The 24,255-nt window shown below is 37.2% G+C and overlaps 1 protein-coding gene across 6 annotated transcripts in view; it reads right to left on the reverse strand.

Annotated features, from left to right (window-relative positions):
- The window catches only part of CAB39L (calcium binding protein 39 like), an 89,586-nt gene that overhangs the window by 41,121 nt on the left and 24,210 nt on the right, over positions 1-24,255 (reverse strand). For 2 of the 6 annotated variants that reach the window (XM_061133788.1, XM_061133787.1), the window contains 2 exons: positions 8,484-8,624; positions 5,212-5,376 (listed from right to left, as the gene is read on the reverse strand). In XM_061133788.1, coding sequence (XP_060989771.1) covers positions 5,212-5,376; positions 8,484-8,585 — 267 coding nt within the window. In that variant the 5' untranslated portion in view covers positions 8,586-8,624. Of the gene's footprint in view, positions 1-5,211; positions 5,377-8,483; positions 8,625-20,620; positions 20,683-22,008; positions 22,433-24,255 lie in introns of those variants that run through there. The other 4 variants (XM_061133786.1, XM_061133785.1, XM_061133784.1 and 1 more) reach the window with 4 other exon arrangements.

Below are 24,255 nucleotides of genomic sequence, written 5' to 3' on the forward strand. Positions count from 1 at the left end.
TTATCACAGTAGGAAGTTTTCTGCATTTTGGAGCTGCCTTTTAATTCAACCTGAACAATTGACTGTATCCACCCTATTTTTGCAAGGCACACCTGCCTTTAAAATGAATGCATGGACTCTTACATACAATACGTTTTCATCCTTTGATCTCTTATCACACTCTGTTTCAAAACATCAAAGAGTCTAAGACTGTGTCTTGTATACTGGCCAAACCTCAAAAACCATAGCTCTGAGTTTGATCCTGAGCCCATAAGGCAGAAAGCTTGCAATCTCAGCCATAACTCTTTTTTTTTTTCGGAAGTCATAAGAATATGCTGAAGTAATTTTTTTTTCTGTCAGCATCTTTAAGGCTTAAAGGATTAGACAAAATTTATGGTTATAAAGTAATGAGATTTTCTTTTTAAACAATTTTAACCCAAAGGTCTGTCTTTTAATGAACCCCTATTCACATCACAGCAGGGTCTTCCAGTACTTTCCTCACCCCATTGGACTACTTTCCTCCTGATTTCTGAAGAAGGCAGTGGGCTTGTCACACAGATTGCTGAGGTAGTCTCTGCTAATCAATCTAAACCAACACCTTGGGTCACCATCACTGTTGTCAGCTCTGGATTTCAAATCCCTGCTCCTAGCTCCTCTCAACCCCTGTTCATTGTCTTGCCTTCTACAACCAGTTATTTCCTCAACTAGCTATTTTATATACGGTTTATCTCAAGTATAGAAAACTGCCTCTTCTCCTTCATTCAACATATTATTAGTACATAGTTCTTTTATCAAGGGTTTAAGGGTAACAAAGGGCAAGTACAGCACACTGCAGAAACAACTTCCAATTGAATCCTACACATCACTATAATTAAAGATTCCTCAGCATTTCTGATCATCTTTTTCCTTAAGCCCCCTCCTCTGTCATGGTTCTGGAGCCTTCAGTCTCCCTTACTCCATACCTTTTTCCTGTCTCCTATTTCCTTCTACTATCAAAGTTACCCAATGAGAGGACATTTTTCAAACTTCTGTTATTTTGCTCTGCAAAAGGAATCTTTGAAAGAAAGCTCTTTTCTTTCAGTCTTTTCCTTCCAAACACTGCCTGCAGACCTTACTTTTCACAGTGAATAAAAAAAGCCCATGTAGGTGTCTTCTAAACAAAAGGTCTGTTTTTCTCTGTAAGCAACACTTCATCTTTTTTGGCCATCTGGCAAAAGCTGCAGCCCATCCCTGAAGAAATATTTTTCCTTTCCTGTTATAAAAATACACCAAAGATTTTACAATCAAAGCGATGCGGGTTCGATTCCTGGGTGGGAAGATTCCCCAGAGAAGGGCATGGCAACCTACCCCAGTATTCTTGCCTGGAGAATCCCATGGACGGAGGAGCCTGGAGGGCAATAGTCCATGGGGTCGCACAGAGTCGGACTTGATTGAAGTGACTTAACATGCAAAACGCACTTTTTAATGCGGATACTTTAAGTGTGAGAAGAAAAGTTGCTGCCTGTGGGCTGATCTTTAACACTTCCAGTCCATAGAAATGGATAGTACATTTCTGCAAGTAGTCTAATAATGCTCATAATGGTGCGTTCTTTCTGAAAATACCGTATGTAATTGGTGGAATGTTTAAAACTAAACTGTTTTCAACTATAATTGCTTTTCATTCATTCATTCAACCAAAAGTACTTATAAGTATTTATTTTCTGTGGGTTTCATTGAGGAGGACAGCTTCACCTACTGAATATCACATTCATTTATAACTATGTTCTAGGTGACAATTGAATGAACAAAGTCAAGAGCTGTCTGGTCAACTACACCTCAATAAAACTGGAAAAAAAAAACTGCCTGCAATTATCATAATAGTAGGCCTTTGTAATGATAGTACTGAGTCACCAGGGAAAATTATTACATCTAGTGCACCATTTTGGATGACAGGCATGTCTACAATGCATTTTGTGTGTGTGTGTGTGATTATTATTATTATTATTTTGCTTTTTTATTTTTTTATTTTTATTTTATTTTTTTTCCTTTTATTTTTATTAGTTGGAGGCTAATTATAATCGACAATGCATTTTATAAAGAAAATGTAAAGTAAGCCACAAAAGTACTACTTATCTACTTATCTCTCTCCATTTGAAGAGTTAACTTAATCTTCAGCTACATGAAAAATTCAAATATTTAGAAAGATAAATATTTTTCCCCAAGGATTTTAGAGAGTAAAGTTTTACCCTACTTGATAATGTAGAAGTCCATTTTTAGGCAATTTAATGACTTAATTCCCAAATAATTTTAAAGTAAACTTTCTTACTATTCCTCTTTTGTTACCTAAGTCAATGCAGCACAAAGATGTGAAACATACAAAGTTTTTCTTTGGTCTACTCCCATCTCCTCAATTCTTGGCGAGCTCTTTGAACCTATGCTAGTCTGTGGTTGCTCAAGGCTTCACAAGGTCACCGGACCCGACAATATTTCACCCTGACTCAGTCTTCAAAACATAACCAACCTTGGTCATAGTCCTTCCAGCATCCCACTGCAAATAAGGCTAATCTCATAAATTAACTCAAGCTAAATTAATGATGATAATAGCTTAATACACTGCTGCTTTCAGGGAAACACTCAAAACAATAGGAGATTTATAGAAATCTAACACCATATTCTAAAAGCAGGGGAGCTTCCCATTTACAGTCACTCACCAACCAAATTTAAAACTAAAATAATAAAGAAACAAACATCAAGGGTTATAACAAAAATAAACCAAATTATATTTAACTTAAGTTTGAGAAGGAGAGAAGATGAAAATATACTATTTGGCATCTATGTATTTGCACATGTATTTAGTGTTCTTCCATAACACATATGTGTATATATATTTTACTTAGTTTAATATTTAAAAACAATGCTGTAAGTTCATATTATTCCTATTTTATAGATGGTTAAGATTAGTCTCAAAGAGGTTATGTTGCTAACTACCAAATGGGAGAGCAGGGACTCCATAAACAATTCTAAATCTAAGCCAAGGGTTTTTCCACTATGCACAGCTCCTACAAACGTCCATAATACCTCACTCTGAACTAAATTAAGGAAACATGAAAGTATATAAACACAATGATAAAACTACACTTTAATTCCACTAAGAAAGAAAGTGAAGTCGCTCAGTCGTGTCCAACTCTTTGTGACCCCATGGACTGTAGCCCACCAGGCTACTCTGTCCGTGGGATTTTCCAGGCAAGAATACTGAAGTGGATTGCCACTTCCTTCTCCAGGGGATCTTCCCAACCCAGGGATCGAACCCCGGTCTCCTGCATTGCAGGCAGAGGCTTTATCCTCTGAGTCACCAGGGAAGCCCTTCCACTAAGTCTGGTTCAAAAAAGGAAATGGGGAGGGGCTTCCTAGGCGGTCTAGTGGCTAAAACTCCACACTCCCAATGCACAGGGCCCTTGTTTGATCCCTGGTCAGGGAACTAGATCCCACATGCTGCAACTAAGACCCGGTGCAGCCAAAATAAATAACTAAATATAAATATTTTTAAAAAGGGAAATAGGAAGATGGGGAGGGAGAATGACAAGCCAAGCAAGAGGAAAAAGTAAGAAAGGAGATAATTGAGCAGAAAATGTCAAAGTTAGAGAGACAGATAAGGGAGGGAAGGAAAAGACACATGTTTCTCCCATCCAAGTATTAGCCAGGCCCAATCCTGCCTGGCTTCAGAGATCAGGCAAGATTGGGTGCATTCAGAGTGGTATGGCCGTAGACAAGACGGGGGTTTCTAAAAGGAAGGCTGAGTTGAAATCTGGGCCCTGTGGGGCCCTCAGTCATGTTGCTTCTAGTCATACACACAGAGCAGCCTTGCCCTGCGTTCCTCCTCCTCAGCTCTAGTTGGCCAAAATCTTCTTCCATATATGCCATCCAGAGAACTGTGAGCTAGTATTTCCACACATCCCCAGAGCCCCGACCTTATCTTGGTCTATCACTGTAATGAGTTTCCTTTTACTTCCTCGGTGACAAAACTAAAGCAATTTACTTCAGAAATCTCCATTCTCTTCTATCTCTGAGAATTAAAGGAGATCCAAGCACTTAACTGACAGTATCTAAAGCCTGATAGTAGTAACAAAACAACAATCAAATCAAAACCAAGATTTCCATCGTGAAATGTGTCTTACAACCACACATTTCATTGCGAAACCACTGTTCTAAGTTAGGTATACCATAGATAATAAAATGCTTACACATATTCACCCCTTATGTTTCTAGATTATTGTTTTACATATTATTTAGGTAATTAGGTATAACTGCTTTCAAAAATGAGAGAAATATCCTGTATTAGCAGCATTTAACAAAATTCTTAAATCATTGGTATAAATGTTTTAATTAAAGAAACAGGCCTGGGAGGTACTACATTTGAATCTCAGCTTAGGCTCTTAGTGACTGAGTGACTTTGGGGAAATTACTTAATATCTTTAAACTTTAGGGTCTTCGTCTACAAATCAAGGCTAATAATATAGTACTGATCATATACAGGTTGCTTTAAGAATAAAATGATGGACTTCCCTGGTGGTCAGTGCTAAGACTCCATGTTCCCAATGCAGGGGGTCTGGGTTAAATCTCTGGTCAGGGTTTGATCCTTGGTCAGGGAACTAGATCCCACATGTCCAATTAAACCTGGCAAGCCAAATAAATAAATATTTTTTAAAAACTTAAAAAGAAAAGAATTAAACAAGAAGAGTGCTTAAAAACTGTACAACGTTCAGTAAGCACTCAACAAGTTATCTTTGATTATTATTGACCATTAACTACTTAGCTGCATAAAACTTAACTATGGTATACCTTTTGCTTTAAAGAAAAAAAAAAAAAGATTAAGGTGATTTTAGAAGTTTTAGTGGGGAAAATGGGATTTTAAATGATATATAAATAGTAATAATTTGGCCATGTGATGCAAACAGCTGACTCATTGGAAAAGACCCTGATGCTGGGAAAGACTGAAGGCAAAAGGAGAAGAGGGCAGCAGGATGGGATGGTTGGATAGCATCAGCAGCTCCATGGACACGAACTTGGGCAAACTCGAGCAGAAAGTGGGGGCCAGGGAGGCCTGGCGTGCTGCAGTCCATGGGGTTGTAAAGAGTCGGACACAGCTTACTGACTGAACAACAACAACAGTAACACAAAATGACAGTCAAATATTGGTAGTCATGTGTATAAAAATTGAAAAGCACAACTGTCACCGTTTGGCAGATGGTGTACCTCAAAGTCTATCAGCTGTAGGTCGGCTATGAGTGTCACCAGCAGCCCGGTGTTGTAGAGCTCCTGTGAGAGCTGGGCCACAGCTTCCACTGGGGGCTCCTTGTCACTTGTCCCACACAGAATTTCTTTCATCGCTTGCAGTGATTTCGACACTTCTTCTGAAGCCTAGGGACCAAAATATATGCTATTAGTTAAGAGTGAAAAAAAATTTCAAGCTACAAACAAAAACCACTTCTTGAGCCCAGCTTATTTATTTACTTTTAAAATTCTGTGTAATTATTATTTTTTATTAATTGAATGATAACTGTTTTACAGTGTTGCGTGAGCTTCTTCTGTACAAAACCATGAATCAGCTATATATCCCCTCCCTCCGGAACCTCCCTTCCACCCGCCAACACCCCACCGACCCCATACCCCCACCACCCTCCGGGTCACCACAGAGCACTCAGCTGGGCCCCCTGTGCTATACAGCAGCTTCCCACTAGTTACCTATTTTCTGCTTATTTATGATTAAAGAACTCAATACAGTTAAAAACAAACAAAAGCCGTGTAGTAGGCACTGTTTTTGTTTTTTTTGAAAATATTACTGAAATTAATTTATAAAAGAGAGATCTTTAGTATTTCTACTTGGTTAATATAATTGAAATGATCTTTCTTTAAATCATATTCATAGTGAACTTTGCTAGCAATTAATTATAAATTTAACTCTTGGAAATTAAATTCAATCCATGTCGAAGACTTATCAGTAGCAAATAATCTTATTTAAAGCATTTGTTAATGATTTTCAACAAATCCCTATGATTCTGATTTTTTAAATGGAATAGGTACAAAATCACATGTTGTCAAAACCCATAACTTTTGTCAATCCACTGATCCCTCACACATAACCACTATCTTTTTGTTATCTATGAAACTTTAAAAAAAAGCAAAAATTCTCACTACATTCTAAAGAAAAGTAGGAGAGGGACTTCCCTGGTGGTCCAGTGCCTAGTACTCCACCCTCCCAGTGCTGGGGGCCCAGGTTCCATCCCTGGTCAGGGAATTAGATCCCACATGCTGAAACTAAAAGTTCACATGCTACAACTAAAAACTCCATGTGCTGCAACTAAGATGCAGTGCAGCCAAACTAATTAATTAAAAGAATAATAGGAGAACCAATAGAGGAAGAAAGTGTATCAGTGAGTAGGGCCTGGGGAGGGAGAATAAGGTGCTGAAAATATTCTGAAATTAGATAGTGGTGATGGGTACACAACCTTCTGAACTAATAACCACTGAATTGCACACTTTAAAATGGTAGATTGTATAGTATCTTAATTATACTAAAAAATTATAGCAAAAATTTTTTTAAAACAGGTCAGGAAAATGAATAGGCAAATTAGTTAACACTTTGCTGAATATTTTAAAGTAGGTATAGTTTTAATACTTTCAAGTATTGTGATCTAATCATAATTAAAGAAGGAAATAGAATAAGGCAAAATAATAAAAAACTAACTCATAGTAGTTGTTATTTAAAAAATTAATTTCCAGATACATTTCATGATATGACTGAAGAAATCCTTAATTTATTAAATGTAAGAAGTTTTCTTAAATTGTCATATATACCTATAGAAGATTACTCTAAACATATATAGAGTTTAGAACAATTATAAAGCAAACACTTGTGTGGCCAAAACAGAGGTCAAAAAAGAGAACATTTTTAGCATCCCAGAAGCCACCTGAATGCCCTCTTTTCAGTCTAGAAGTTTCCCCACCCAGAGATCAAACCGCATCTCCTGTGCCTCCTGCATTGCAGGCGGATTCTTTACCGATGAGACCCCAGGGAAGCCCCAGTCACTTTAGAGACAAACTGAATATATAGGATTCAATGTCCCTTTGAGGGAATAACTAAGATACTAAAAAGGCCTTCCTCTGACGAAGTGCTGCTCAGTAGGACTTTAAAACAATGTTAAAAAAAAGGAGGCTGCCCTGGGTATCCCTGGCGGTCCAGTGGTTGCCACTCCATGCTTCCAGTGCAAGGTTCAATCCCTGGTTGGGGAGCTAAGATCCCACATGGTGCTGTGGTGTGGCCAACAAGAGAAAAAAGGCAGCATCGTGTAGAAACTGTCAGATGGTCTTTAAACACAAACTTTTTACCCTTCATGTATAACATTATACACAGTATAAGTATTAACAGTATAACCCATCAGACGTTTAACTGTCAAACCCCTTAGATGTTTTTTTTCATTCGGAAATTTTTCCTTCTAGTTTTATTGAAATATAATTGACTTATAGTCCTGTATAAGTTTCAGATGTACAGCATGATTTGACTTACATACATCATGAAATGATTATCACCATAAGTTTATCCATCACTGCATACAGATACAAAATTAAAGAAACAGAGGAGAAAAAAATTTTTTCCTTGTGATGAGAACTCAGGATTCTCTTCACAACTTCCATATGTAGCATACAGCTGTGTTAATCACATTTATCATGCTGCACCTTATATTCCTAGTACTTTCTTACCTTTCAACCGGAAGATTGCCCACATCCAATTCCTTCTTCCCAATACCCCTGCCTCTGGTAACCACAAATCTGATCTCTCTTTCTGAGTTTGTTTGTTCACATGTTTTTGAAGTATAATTGAGCTATAACACTATGTCAGTTTCTGTTACACAACATAGTGATTCTACATTTCTATACATTTCTAAAATGTGTAAGTCTAGTTACGATCTGTGGCCATACAAAGACACTACTTAGTTATTAACTATATTCTCCACACTGTCTCTTTCATACCCATGCAACTGGAAGTCTGTACTTCTTAATCTCCCTCACCAACTCCTTCCCCCAACCCCAACCCCAACCCCACCTTCCCTCGGACAATAACTGTTTCTCCTTAATATTGTTTTGTTTTTTAGATTCCACATATAAGTGAAATTGCACAGTGTTTGTCTTTCTCTGGCTTATTTCACTTAGCATAGTGAACCTCTAGGTCTATCCAAGTTGTTGCAAATGGCAAGATGTCCTTTCCTTTTTATGACTGAGTAATATTCTGTTACTCCTTAAGTCTAGAGGATCCAAGGTTGGTCTGAGGCTCTAGAAAATGAATGAAGAGTTCAAGACAACAGATTCAATAATTATCAATGGCATAAGACCTAAAACCAATTTAAATGTGTTCACAAAGACCCTGAGAGTGCATCACAGAACATGTTTAGGATTCTTCTTTAAGCTTTTACATTGGCTTTTGGTCTATTCATGTATTTTAATAATAACATTATTGTTTTAGTTCATACCTTATCTGTCTTTTTGTCTTGCTTTTCCAAAATGGCCAAGTTGTCTCTCAGAATTTTCACAATTTCTGCTGGATTTTTGTGTGATTTACTAAACAGAGGCATTTTTTCATCTACAGAAATCTCTTCATGTAATATAGAATGCTAAAAACAAGTAAACAAATAAAAATTATGATTCTAATTCTTAACATGATTAAATTGTTACACCAAAATGTCATGTTTTCAACAACCAATTCAGTAATATAGAACATTAAAATCAATCAAACTAAAACAAGTTTTAAGTTTCATGCCAAATTTAAGTTAATGTAAAATATTTCAAGAAAGATATTTTTAAAGGTTTACCTAAAAGTTTTTACTCAGAGTTTAATATCTTTCTTATAAGAGAAATTAAAGATTTATGCAAGAATAGGAAAAGGAGTATTCTTAGAGAATAAGCTGATACTTAAAACTAGATATTTTGACTAAAGAGAGTGAGGAAGATGGTGATATTAATGATGATAAATAAAATAGAACGTGTAAAACAAAAGTCAGACTAGGATCCACAAGATCTGGTAAAGCAATATTTTAAAACATTCCACTCCATAGCAATCACAAAATTACAATGTAAAATTATTTAGAATCTGTTTTTTTTTTTTTTTTTACTTTCCAAATATTCAGCTGACCATACTCACTGAGGAAATGAGGATTACTGTGATGGGTGGGAGTGGGGAGGTGAGGAGGAGGGAGAAAGAAAAATCAGTTCTTTTTGAGAACATCTATTTGCATAGAGCAGAAAAAGCCAAATATAGCTATTATCACCCTATTTATACTAAAAATGTGCTAGGGAAAAAGATCTTAATTAAAGGCTCCAGTTAGGAGAAACATATTCATTTGCTTTACATTTATTAGCAAAAATATGTCAAACATTACAGAAATATAATGTAATTAATCAAAAGCTCCCATTAACCAGTGACCCAGAGGTAACAACTGTTGTCAGCTTTTACACATATTCCTCCTTAATTTTTCTCTCTATGTATAAAAATATATTTTTAAAACCAAAATATAGTAATACTAAAAACAGTATTTTTAGGGCTGTAGTATTTTTTTAGGCTTTCCCTATGGAAGAAAGCAAAGAGAAACTAAAGAACCTCTTGGTGAAAGAGGAGAGTGAAAACATTGGCTTAGAACTCAACATTCAAAAAACTAAAATCATGGCACCTGGGCCTATCACCTCATGGCAAATAGATGGGGAAGCAATGGAAACAGTGACAGACATTATTTTCTTGGGCTCCAAAATCACTGCAGGTGGTGACTGCAGCCATAAAATTAAAAGATGCTTACTCCTTGGAGGAAAAGCTATGACAAATCTAGACAGTATATTAAAAAGCAGAGATATCATGTTGCTGACAAAGGTCTGTCTAGTCAAAGCTGTGGTTTTTCCAGTAGTCATGTATGGATGTGAGAGCTGGACCATAAAGAAGGCTGAGCACCGAAGAATTGATGTTTTTGAACTCTGGTGTTGGAGAAGACTCTTGAGAGTCTCTTGGACTGCAAGGAAATCAAACCAGTCAATCCTAAAGGAAATCAGCCTTGAATTTTCATTGGAAAGACAGATGCTGAAACTGAAGCTCCAATACTTTGGCCCCCTGATGCGAACAGCCAACTCACTGGAAAAGACCCTGATGCTGGGCAAGATTGACGGAAGAAGGAGAAGGGGATGACAGAGGATGAGATGGTTGCATGGCATCACCAACTCAGAGGATATGAATTTGAGTAAACTCAAGAGATAGTGAAGGACAGGAAAGCCTGGCGTGCTGCAGTCCACGGGTCACAAAGAGTCGGACACAACTGAGCGACTGAACAACAACAGCAACATCTATTACACAGACATATAATTACTAGGAGTATTTAGTAATTTCTTATTCAATTTTATTCTACCAATACCTCTACAGAAAGACTTCTGGGTTAACTCCATTTTTCCTCATATTTTTCTTATTAACAATAATGCAATTAATCAGTGAAGAATATTACACACAAATGTATAACAGCAACTGATAGCAATACTCTAACCAGTTATGCATCCAGCATAATCTTGGTTATGGTTCTAAACACTACATCCCCTACATTCCTACTTCCTAAATCTGCTTCCCTAGGATTTCTGTCAAATCTCTGAGCTACCTGATATCCTTCCAAAAATTTTCTTCAGTATTTGTTGTTTGTGATCAAGAATTATAACGCTGGCATTCAACGTATCTGCTAAACAAACATGAGGTATTTAAATTCTAATCTAGTTCTGACTCGGTAACTGATCCACTATGATTCAGAACTTATCATGCTTGTCTACATGTCATTTAAGTTTTTAATAAGTGTTTTTTTAAACTAACTGTGAATTCATCTTGTCATAACATTTTGTTTCCATTTATTTTTATTAGTTGGAGGCTAATTACTTTACAATATTGTAGTGGTTTTTGCCATACATTGACATGAATCAGCCATGGATTTACATGTGTTCCCCATCCCGATCCCCCCTCCCGCCTCCCTCTCCATCCCATCCCTCTGGATCATCCCAGTGCACCAGCCTTGAGCACTTGTCTCATGCATCCAACCTGGGCTGGTGATCTGTTTCACCCTTGATAGTATACTTGTTTCAATACTGTTCTCTCAGAACATCCCACCCTCGCCTTCTCCCACAGAGTCTAAAAGTCTGTTCTGTACATCTGTGTCTCTTTTTCTGTTTTGCATATAGGGTTATCGTTACCATCTTTTTAAATTCCATATATATGTGTTAGTATACTGTATTGGTCTTTATCTTTCTGGCTTACTTCACTCTGTATAATGGGCTCCAGTTTCATCCATCTCATTAGAACTGATTCAAATGAATTCTTTTTAATGGCTGAGTAACATTCCATAGTGTATATGTACCACCTTGTCATAACATTTAACTCATATTTTTTTCTATCTCACTCACGAAGATATCAGGACAAATGTTGCCAAAGGCTCTGAGAAAGCCCACATACATTCTGTTAGTACCAAGTAAGTTACCTTATTTTATTTTTTAATACATCCCCATGACTTACTTAGTTTATGACTGAAAGTTTGTACCTTTTGACCCCCTTCACCCATTTCATCCACACCCCACCCTCTGCGTCTGGCAACCACCAATCCATTCTATGTATCTATAAGCTTGGCTTCTGTTTCTTAGTTTTTTAGATTCCACATATAAGTGAGATCATATGGTACTTGTCTTTTTCTGATTTACTTCACTTAGCATAATCCCCTCAAAGTTCCATCCTTGTTGTCACGAATGGCAAGATTTCTTTCTCTTATGGCTGAATAATGTTGTTTTATAACACACACACCCCTCACACACACAGAATGTTTCTTTATCCATTCATCCATAGATGGACACTTGGGTTGTTTCCATTATCTTGGCTATTGTAAATAATGTTGCAGTAAAGATGGGGGTGCATAGTTCTTTATGAATTGGTGTTTTCATTTTCTTCAGATAAGTACCCAGAAGTTGAATTGCTATACCATATGGTCATTCTATTTTTAATTTTTTGAGGCACCTTTATATTATAAGGTTGATCCATAAAGAAAGATAGAGCATCATATTTTCAAATTAGATAAGCCAAATACAGTGAGCTCTCGCTTATTCATCACTGGCCCACACCCATTCTGAGTCTAATTCTTAGTATCTATCAAGGCCAAAGATAAAGGGTGTAAGGGGGAGTTCTGAAAATGGTGCCTCCTTGGGATAATGTGGTACTAGTAATTTTTCCATAAATTCTACCCCAGAGTTTTTAGAACATGCATTATATTTCAGCAACACAAGAAGCGGGAACAAGAGAAGATGCCGTGTTAGGTCCAATAGACCGACACTGCCCGGACAAATGCCCCCGGGGCACTGAAAATCAACTTGGCCTCCAGGTTAGTGGTGACAGTGGGCCACGCAGCAACACAAATATCAGGTGACCGACAAGGGCCCTGTTGTACTTTTCCCATTTACAAAGTAAGTAAACAGAATGAACAACAAATAACACAGGTTCTTTTTTTTTTTTTTTTTAAAGCAGTACAAGAAAAGGGGATAAGTGTCCCACGGACTTCAACAGGAAAGGTTACTTCCAGAATTAATTCTCTGTAGGAGACAGAACAGAGATAACTGGGGGTGGGGAGGTAGGAAAGGAAAGGACTTAGACAAAAAGAGAGAACTGGTCAAGATAAAAGATCAACACATAATATACACACACACATATAGAAACACCCCCAGACGTAGCATGGCAATCCAGATCTGCGCAGGGCAGAAGTGACCCCATAGAACATTGACCGAGGACAACTAAAAGGTACAAAATTAGTCCATATTTATTCAGTCAAAAAATATTTACTGAGTTCCTATAAGGTTCGAGGCCTTGCACTACTAAATGCAAAAGTTAATAAGCCTCAGAGAGTTCTCGATGTAGTGGGAGACACAGCCACACAGAAGGGTTTTGCCAGAACACCAGAAAAGCACAAGCTAAAATGATGGAGAAAAAAATAAATAAAATAAAGTAAAATGATGGAGATAAGATACTCTGTGTGTGTGTGTGTGTGTGTGTGTGTGTGTGTAGTATATCCTGCACTGGAAAAACCTGAATGAACGTTTTGGCCAACCCAGTATTATAGAAATATGGAGAAGATACAGTGTTATATCCTATAAAAACACGTATTACAACAAGGAAAAGAGGTGGAGGAAGCCAACAGGTGCAAAAGGAACTAAAGCATGGAGTAGAAGCAACAAACATAAAACAGCTTAAGTAGAAAAGAGATCTAAATGTGATCATTTAAAGGACTTTTCTAGCTGAGATTAATAACGAGGCCCAAACTCAAGTGTGCTGCCGGGTGCTGCAGACCATGGGGTTGCAAAGAGTCAGACCTGACTGAGCGGCTGAACAACAAAACTCAGAGTGGCTTTCAGAAGAAACCAGCGTTTTTCTCTTAAAGCTCATTCCTACAAAAATGACTGTACCAACAAAAAGCATCAAAATTAAGTTTTCTTTGGACTTCCATAAAACTACATGTCATGAAGCCACGGAGAGAATCTAGAGTTCTGAAAGGAAAGTCTATAACCTCATAATTAAATCTCTGGCCAACATATTTATGTGCAAAGAGACAGTGTACACTTTGTAAAGTTTTTACCAAAAGTTGAGATGGAGTCAAACCCACAAAAGCTCAACAAAACCAGAAATAGTTCTTGAAAGGGAGCCTTGATGTGGGAGGGTGAGAATCTACAATTCGTTCACGTGGGCATAAAAAGAAGAGAGGATTGAACTAAATAAGTCAAAAAGGAAATTGCCTCAAAAATCTCAAAGAAAAAGAAGAATGGAAATAACAATAAAATTAGAAATAATAGAATCAGAAAAGGAAAAGAAAATCTCTGGTACTTTGGGTGCCTGTTTTTTTCTGGTGATAGACCTTTCTGCTCTCCTTCCCACCCCACCTCACACACACCCACACCCCCTACTGTAGCAAGAGGGTGAGAACATGACCTAGGCAGGGCCCGGTATTTCTTCCACTGCCCTGGCTCTAGCAATTGGCTCACAGATGGATTGTGACACCACCTAGCTAATCAAAATATGCTTCAACTCGGCTTTTCCCCCTAGGTGTTTTAATTTAGTTTAAATAAAATATTTGGGGCATCTAGAGGAAGAAATAGAGAACAATGTAACAAGTTCCTGTGTATTTACCACCCAGCTCAAAAATTAAAGCAACCCAAGCTAGCACCTTGGTAGCTTCAGTTCTCTGATCCCGTTCACCTCTGGCTCATACTGTACCTATTTATCATGTACCCTCGCTATACATACTTTCACTAATATTACAGATAATATGTGATATTGTTGTGTGTGCTTTGAAGCATTACAGAAATGGTACTACAAGTCAGTTTCTCCCCGCCCCGCCAACATTATGTTTATGAGATTTGTGTCAATACACAAATTTGTGTCAATACACAAATCTCATATTTATCTTACTTGCTATAGAGCATTCCATTGGCTTCCCAGGTGGGGCTAGTGGTTTAAAAAAAAAAAAATCCACCTGTCTCCCAATGCAGGAGATACAAGAGATGCAGGTTTGATTCCTGGGTCAGGAAGATCCCGTAGAGAAGGGCATGCAACCCACTCTAGTATTCTTGCTTGGAGAATCCCATGGACAGAGGAGCCTGGCAGTCCATAGGGTCACAAAGAGCTGGACACAACTGAAGCGCGTTAGCATGCACTTATGACTATACCACAATTTGGGCTTCCCTGGTGACTCAGTTGGTAAAGAATCTGTCTGCAATGTGGGAGACCTGGGTCCATCCCTTGGTTGGGAAGATGCCCTGGAGAAGGGAACAGCTACCCACTCCAGTATTCTGGCCTAGAGAATTCCCTGGACTGTGTGGTCGCAAAGAGTTGGACACAACTGAGTGAATTTCACTCACTCTCTGAATTCTAATTGTTTTTCAATTGTTTATTTTTAAAAAATATTTATTTATTTACTTGACTGCTCCAGGTCTTTGATGCGGCCTGGGGGATGTTTAGTTGCAGCATGTGGAATCTAGTTTACCGACCAGGGATTGAACCTGGGCCCCTGTCTTGGGAGCAAGGAATCTTGGCCACTGGACCACCAGGAAACTCCCTCACCTTTTAAAATAGTGACATATAGTAAGAAATGCACTTTATATTGTGACCCAGAGCAAAGGAGTGTATAAATGATTGTATAATTGTCTCATGAAACAATACCTGAACTCTGGATAGATTCCATTCTATCTGTTCTATCCTACATCATTAAAAAAAGAGTCCTGATCATTATCCATTAAATTAATTCACTACCTGCTAGTTGGGCTTCCCTGGTGGCTCAGGCAGTAAAGAATCCGCCTGCGATGTGGGAGACCTGGGTTTGATCCCTGGGTTGGGAAGATCCCCTGGAGAAGGGGACGGCAACCCACTCCAGTATTCTGGCCTGGAGAAGTCCATGGACAGAGGAGCCTGGTGGGCTACAGTCCATGCAGTGGCAAAGAGTAGGACATGACTGAGCAACTTTTACTTCACTTTCACTAACTGCTAATTAGTATGCAAGATTTCATTATGGGTGAAACTAGAGGAAAGGTATACAGGATCTCTTGGTATTGTTTCTTATCTATAGTTATCTCAAAATAAAAAGTTAAAAATAAAGAATCTATCACTATGGAAAATTGACAGCAATAATCCAACATAAGGATAGTTACTGCTCCTGAGGCAGAAAACTAACAAATGAAAGATGTACTTAAAGATGTATAAGATGTGTCTATTTATCTATTCAGTCCTTCAGCAAGCCACCTTTTTCACTGTACACAACCACAGAATCATTTCCAGAATGTGGCTCAATTAATGTTAATTCATATTATCCGAATAAGATTTGTCATCTTGATGTTTTTCTGTATTACCTATAATGAGCATATTTCTTTTTTCCTGAAACAATAAACAGATTTGTGAGGGGAAAAAAATCCATATAACTAAGCAAGGAACTGAATAGAAAAACCCATTTTGTTTTTGAATAGAAAAATCAAATATTAAATATTTAAATATCATTAAAATGTCAATTACTCCTAAAGTCCATAATTTGATACAATTCCAGTCACAAATCCAAGAAAGTTTTTAGTAAATAAATTCAGTCAAGAATATAAAAGAACAAGGATAACAAATTTTAAAATGGAAGATTTCTTATGGGGGAGTGAAATTAAAAGTGTTATAAAGTGCTACAAGTAAAACAGTAAGACAAGAAAAGCAGACCAATGGAACAAAACAGGCCAGATACAGAAGTGACTGTCAGTAACTTTCAAACTTCTGGATATAAAATAATTTCTCTAATTTTACAAGTGATGAAGTAAGTCTCAAAAAAAAAAAAAAAAAGACTGACAAATCAGTTAATATAAATATGCTACAAATTTAATTAAAACCTTTTGAATTTTTATGGATAAAATAACAACAACATTACAGGCAAACAACAAATAAGAGAATTCTGTGACATGAATATGAAAGACAGAGGGTTAAAATCATTATAAAAGGAGATCTAAAACAAATAAGAAAATCATGAAGAAATAATGTATACATATTAGAAAACTACAAAGGAGGAAATATAGTTAAACACATAGTAAATGTTTATTTTCTAGAATGGGAACACGCAAAGTTAAAAATGAAGGACTATTTCGCTCATGATGTAACATAGTTTCTTCATTGTTTTGAGAAAATTCTATCTATTGATGGTGGGATACAACAGGCTCTCTCTTTTCTTATTGGTGGGATTGGGCAACATGGATCTAGAGCCTGTAAATATCATAACCTCTGACTCAGTAATTCTATCAGTTTGTCCTAAGAAAATAAACTAATAATGGTTATCTTTACAACTTTTTTTTTTTTTCACATTTCAACATCTCTAAAATGTGCATGTGTCTTAATAATTGATGGAATCTTATACTAACTGGCAGGGGTTTTTTGTTCATTTATTTGCTTTCTTTCTTAGTGGTACATAAAGTGTATGCATTACAACCAATGACTTCTTAGATTTGATGGAATACAGTATATGGCTATGAAAATGTTTACAAAGAATGTGAAATAAAATGTACAGGCTGCTAAAAGCACCATCCCATAATATAGAGTATAACGACAACTACATAAAAGCAAGCAAAACCACAAATACACAAAACTTACGCAGAAAGAAGCAATTTTAAAAAGTTAACAGTGATTGCCTCTGGGTAGCTGGATTATGAATACTTAATTTTCTTCTTCCTTCAAATGTTCTCTTTTTTTCTTCAAACTTTAATAGATCATGCAAATGCTTTTACAATGGAAACACCTTCTCATAAATGAAAGTTTTAATGACTAAATAACTGCTTTTTAAAGTTCAAACTGTGGAATATCTGATCATCATGTCTTTTCAAAGCATTAGTCAAACAAATGATTTCTGTTACTCTGGCTATGAAATTTCACTAAAGTGTTGTACTTGGCTTAGATCCTGGAGAGAAAGCCAAAAAAAATTATTCAGCTCTGCTCCCAGGCAACTCAGGCCCTGTAGACTTTTAGTAGATTTTGGCAGCATTCCTTTTCCTAAGACACAGTGAAACATTTCATATTCCTAATTTACGTGTGTACGCCTCTACAGATGACCCAATGTCAGTCACTCCAATGACTCATCTAAACATGTTTATGACGTAAGTGGAGAGGAGTGCATTTGAAGGGGGAAGGAGAAGCTAGGAGAAGAGGTCACTTGGGGCCTTAAATGCCCTCATGGTATCTTTTAAAGTATTTTAAAGGGGAATAAGTGGCTAATGTCTGTCTAGTCAAAGCTATAGTTTTTCCAGTAGTCAGGTATGGATGTGAGAGTTGGACCATAAAGAAAGTTGAGTGCTGAAGAGTTAATGCTTTTGAACTGTGGTGTTGGAGAAGGCTCTTGAGAGTCCTTTGGACTGCAAGGAGATCAAACCAGTTAATCCTAAAGGAAATCAGTCCTGAATATTCATTGGAAGGTCTGATGATGAAACTGAAGCTCCAATACTTTGGCCACCTGATGCGAGGAACTGATTCACTGGAAAAGACCCTGATGCCGGGAAAGATTGAAGGCAGGAAGAGAAGGGGCCAGCAGAGGATGAGATGGTTGGATGGCATTACTGACTCAATGGACATGAGTTTGAGCAAGCTTCGAGAGTTGGTGATGGACAGGGAAGCCTGGTGTGCTAACAGTCCATGGGGTTGTAAAGAGTCAGACACGACTGAACTGAACTGAACTGAAATAGCTGATGAGTATTTCTAGGCCTTTATGTCTAACCTCCAACTGTGCTGTTCAATAACAGTTCTAACTTCAAAGGTTTCCCACGAAATCATAAGGGAGTGGGAAATTTATCTCTGAAGACAAGAAAAGTCTCAGGATTTCCATGGGTAAAACCATATCTTCTGTCCATCAACTGATGAATGAAAAAAGAAGCTGTGGTAACTATATACAATGGAATACTACTCAGACATAAAAAGGAACGAACCTGATTCAGTTGTAGTGAGGTGGATGAACCCAGAGTCTGTCATACAGAGTGAAATAAGTCAGAAAAATGAATATCACATATCAATGCCTATATATGGACTCAAGAAAAACGGTACTGATGAACCTGTTTGCAGGGCAGGAACAGAGACACAGACATAGAGAATGGACTGTGGACACAGCAGGGGAGGGAGAGGGTGGGAGAAAGAGCAGCACTGATGTATATACACTACCATGTGTGAACTAGATGGCTAGGGGGAGGCGGATGTACAGCCCAGGAGTTCAGCCTGGTGCTCTGTGATGACCTCCAGGGGTGGGATGGGGGTGTGTGGGAGGGAAGCTCAAGAGGGAGCGGATATACATATGTATACAATGATCCTCCAATTAAAATAATTTTTTTTAATGAGTCTTTTTTTCCTTCATATAGGTTTCTTTTATAATCAGCGATGTTAAGAGGGAAACATTTCCAAAAGTCTTCCATAGAGCTTGCTAGTTTAAACTTAAGTCACAGTTACCTTCTCTCAACTAAAAAAGAATTAAACAACCACATTAAAGAAAATTTCAGGAAAGTTCAGAAATCCCCATTCTTTCATCTTTTATTCCAAATACGACTCACAGATAGAAATAATGCAATGAAACAATACATCTATGGAAGAAAATAATTGGGCCAATAAGTTTCATTTTTAAAAATCAATGGGATGGGTACTTTCCTGGCAGTTCAGTGGTTTAGAATATGCCTTCAAAGGCAGTGGACATGGGTTTGATCCTTGGTCAGGAAACTAAGATCTCACATGTCTCGGGGCAACTAAACCTGCACACTGAATTGAAAGATCCCGCTTGCCATAGAGAACATCCCATGCGTAGCAAGACCCGGATGCAGCCAAAAATAAATAAACACATAAATAAATAAATATTTTTTTTAAAAGTCAATGGGATGGAGATTACAGGGGTGTATCTATTTCTCAACATTCAGTGAAACATTCTCTTAAAATGGGTACATTTGAATAAATGTAAATTTTAAAATAAAAAGCACACATAAAAGTTCTACTGTATTTGTTATATCCCAAATAGGCCTCTCTGCACTGCAAAATCATAACTTAAAATTGCCTTCCCAGATATAATAAATTACAAAGCATATCATTATTGTTATGCCATTATTTGTCAAATTGAAGTAAGAGTGATATGTAATATTTATGTAATAATATGTCTGAAGTTGATACCTTACTTCAGAATGTCCCATGTACTCAAGATACCAAGCTTGTGAATTACCCCCCTCATCACCATCCCTACTCATTCAGGGTTGTCACTAAGTTACACCATGGTCTTTTCTTCTTCTTTTAACAGTTAGGCCTATCCTGTACTACTATTGCTTTGTTTGCTCCTTAAAATTCAATTCTTGACAGGCCATCTCTTTCTCATAATGAAAACTGTGTGCCCCTAAACCCCTTTCCCTTTTGGGGTACATTGGAAAAACTACTCAGTTCCATTTTTGTAAACCAAAGAAAGAGTTCAGTCCCCATGTGGTAAATATTTATTAGCTACCTACTTATGTGTCAGATACTGGGCTAGATCTTAGAAATGGCTGATAGGTATAAAAGCAATGGCTAGAAATATTTCTTAACAAGGAAAAGAAAAATCACTGATTTTACTGTAAGATTAGGTCTCATAAACAGTGCAGTTGCTCTTTAAAGTACATAGAAATGCTACTTATAAACATATTGCTTTTCTTCAAGTATCAATATTTAGGACAAATAAAAATGTCTTATTCAACCCTGAAATGTTTTTAGATTTAGTTTCATCACTTTTTGTTGTTGTTGTTCAGTTGCTAAGTCAAGTCCGAATCTTTGCAATAACTGATTTTCTAATATTTTTCAGGGTGGCAATGGTTTTTCTATAGTGTGAATAAAATATAATCTTAGACATAATAAAATCAAGCAATCATTTGTTAAATCGTTTCCCAGGGAAGATGGTGCCTAAATTCCCAACAACCCACTCACAAATAAATTTCTAAGGTACAAAACACTTGGAATATGAGGATGACTTATTCCCTATTTCTATATATTTACAATCCTATAGGCTTAAGAAATGGTGCCACTACTAAGATAATATCAATGAGATACTAGTTTAAAATAAAAGCTTACTCTGAAGATTGTGAAGCTATGTGCAATTCTTCCATCAGTCTAAGCACTGAGTGTGGGGAATTCTGTAAAGAAGTAAAACTTGGTTTGTGATGTAAATATAATTGCTTTGGATTTACTTTTGACTTCAAGAACAAGATATTAGTTCAGAAAAGGTCTCCACAGACCAGCTAGGTTTCTTCTTATACACAGGTCAACAGGTTTAAAAAATAACAAAACACACACACACACAAACCCATGAAACAAAACCTGTTCTACAGGCTTCTGAACACATACAGGAAATATTAGAGAAAGTACAGCCAGTTTATATTATACCTAGAGTACAAAGCCTTTTAATTGTTCACTAACACTCTACTTAAGTTTTCACTTCTGCTAAGTTTTTCTGCCTTAAAGGACTCACTTGAATCAATAACTAAGGACATCTTTTCTGAGGCTGGCAGAATAGATTAGAAACTTTGCTTAGAAAGATGCATCTTTAAGCAATGACTCACTTTAGCAGCTAACAATATATACTTCCTTCTTCCCACAGAAGAACGATTACATGCCTTCCATCAATGCCTTTAAAAAGACATGTAAAATTAGCATACAATTTCCCCTGCTAAGATTGTAAAATGAAGTTTATTGGAATGTGAATACATATTTCAAGAGTTTACTCTTTTTTATTATGCTCTACTGCTTACATACATAAATGCAACTGGTTAAAATAGTTCTTCACCAGAACAACAATATTATAAGAGAGTTTGGTACCATCTAGAGAACAAAATAACTGTTCTTATTCCTTATTCCTTAATTTGAAAGGTGCATTCATTTTGTATCAAATGTAAGTTTGAGATGTAAATTATATAATTTTTATTTTCACTATAGAACTTTGAGTCTAACTGAAGCATTCAACATTCAAATTTCATATCCCTTTAATTAATGGCATCATTAACATTCCTAATTGAATTATGAGGGAATGCTGCAATTTATAATAATTGACACCATCAAACATCACAATGATCATATTAAATTTACTGACATAAACAGAAAGAGGTAACTTTGGAATTTTCATTCAGTTGAAAGAGAAACATGAAAAATGGTATCCTGCCACTGTTTTATTTTTGGAAACACTCTGTAAATAAAAACCCATTTTCAAAATAAGATATTCCATGGACACAGAATAGTTGGTAATGATTCAAGTGCCTTAGGCAACAGAGAAGTATTGTTTTGTAGTTGTTGTTTTTTTAAACCTCTCCTAGTAACAGCAGTTCATCATGCACAAAGAAACGAGGTAGCAGCTTGGTTTATAAAACAAATTTATAAGCAGTAACTGTAAAAGCTCAACTAAATGAAAGTTTATCATATTAATTCTATTTCTGTGAACCAGGATAGGTAACCTGGTTGATACTCACCCAATGTTATAGAAAAGTCCAGGCTTGTCTAAGCAGCAAAAAGTAGACCCATGGTGAGGTGCTGAAGACAGCTCTCTCTGGGGCTCCAAGCACTTTAGATGAAGTAGCCTTTATCTTCCATTTAACAGAGGGTGCCTCCTATTACCAAAGCATGGCAGAGAAAAGACTTTCCACGATCTGTCTTGACTTTCTGTCTTTGAAGAGTAACAATTACCACCGGAAAACGTTAGCAGAAAATGCTCACTGAACACTCACACAGGGCAGCTGTAAATTTCCACTCTCTTTACTTGCTCTCAGATTCCCAGCCTTGCTTGTCTCTTAATCTGTCACAGGCAGTTCTGTTTCTGGTCAAACCAGCTTGCTGGTGCTTTCTGCTCTGCTCTAATGCACGCTTTTAGACACATACCACACAGTCACAGCTCGTCTTTCTCTCCCTCCCTCAAAATCATGCAATGTCACAAGAATGTGTGTAAAGCAATTAAGTTGAGGCAAATTTAATTCTTGGCCAAAAAAAAAAACAAGTCTAGGGATAAACAAAATTTTTTTCTCATCACATTTTTTTCCCTCTAAGTCCTATACTTGCATGGGGTTTTGTCAACAGATTAAATTGCCCTGACCATCTTGTTTCAAAATGTAAATAACAAAGGCATGTTGATAGTGATAACAGATTTATCTGCCAATATGCTAGTTCCTCTGGGCAGATGCTATTTTCAATCATAATAAGAAAGTATAGGAAGTAAATACCCCAATATTAGTAATTTAATCTGGAGATTTAAAAAGCAAAGGAGATGGGGGGTCAGTGATGCAATGGATAATGCATCTGACTATAGATCAGAAGATTCTTAAAAAAGCAAGGGAGGTGTTACAATGAGTATTCATAATTTCAATGTAATATTGTGAAAAAAATTATTTAAAACATGGCATATTTTGAAATTTAGCATCAATATTAGTTATGCAAAGGAAATTACATAGAACATAGAGAAACAACACCAAATACAAAATGGTTTATACCATTTATGTGCAAGCCAAATGTAATTATTTGGTGTAGACTGTCTCCCCATCCCTCCCCACCTCATCACGCATAAGCACTATTGGTCAGGATATGTAACACTCCTTCAGTGAGAATTTTAAAAGCTAAAGGCTACAAAAAACATTTTTTCATTATTATACATGTATAATTATAGAGCAAACTGTCTTTTTTTTTTGGGGGCTATGTTGTGTGGCATGTGGGATCCTAGTTCCTTGACCATGGATCAAACCCACGCTCCCTGGAATGGAAGCATGGAGTCTTAAACACTGGACCACCAGGAAAGTCCTAATTATCAATTTTGAGAGAAGGAGGCTCATAATATTCACTTTCAATGGTGGCAAATGAGAGACTGGGTTTTTTTGGTAGGGGAATTCTTCCTCTTCTTTTGACTATCACTATTAGGTTCACAAATTTTCATATACTTAATATGCTTCAGTCAATTACAGGCACTATTCTTTTTGCTGCTGTCCTTGTAGCCTGTGTTTTTGCCCCTACCAAAAGCATGGTCTGAAGCAAAAAGCTCATGTAATATTATTTTAATAAGAAATCCAACCACAGTGAGCAGGAATGAGGGAATATGGAAATAAAGCAAAGGAGGACAGCCAATATGACAATGCCACATCAAGCTGGCCACCTGTTAAATCTATCAGACTGAGCCTCTCAGAAGCCATATAAAGTGCATTTCAGGATCACCCCTAGGGCTTGGGGATGGGAGGGTGGAAAAGGAAGGGGAAGAATTTACCTATGGCTCTCATCTTTTCTTGATCAAAGGCTTTCCCCAAAGGGCATTAAGTCCCCTACCCTTGAGTTTAACTCCTCTGTTCTTCTGGGTTGCACAAGTGTGGGTCTGGACATTGAGTAGACCTCGTAGCAGTGGCCACAGGGAAGCCTTGGGGCAGGTAGCAAAGGGCTTGCAGAATGACGAGGGATGAAGTTAAGAGATTGTGCCTGCATGAGGGTTTGCACAGAGCTGAAATGAGACAAGCAAGTCCCAGAGGATCTGCAATGGTATACGTTGTTGCTTAGTTGCTCAGTTGTGTCAGACTCTCTTGTGACCCTATGGACTGTAGCCTGCCAGGCTCTTCTGTCTGGGGGATTTCCCAGGCAAGAATACTGGAGAGGGTTGACATTTCCTTCTCCAGGGGATCTTCCCAATCCAGGGACCATGTTTCCTGCCTTGGCAGGCAGATATTTTTTACCACTGAGCCACGTGGGAA

The sequence above is a fragment of the Dama dama genome, chromosome 30 (genome assembly GCF_033118175.1).
Source record: "Dama dama isolate Ldn47 chromosome 30, ASM3311817v1, whole genome shotgun sequence".
NCBI lineage: Eukaryota > Metazoa > Chordata > Mammalia > Artiodactyla > Cervidae > Dama > Dama dama.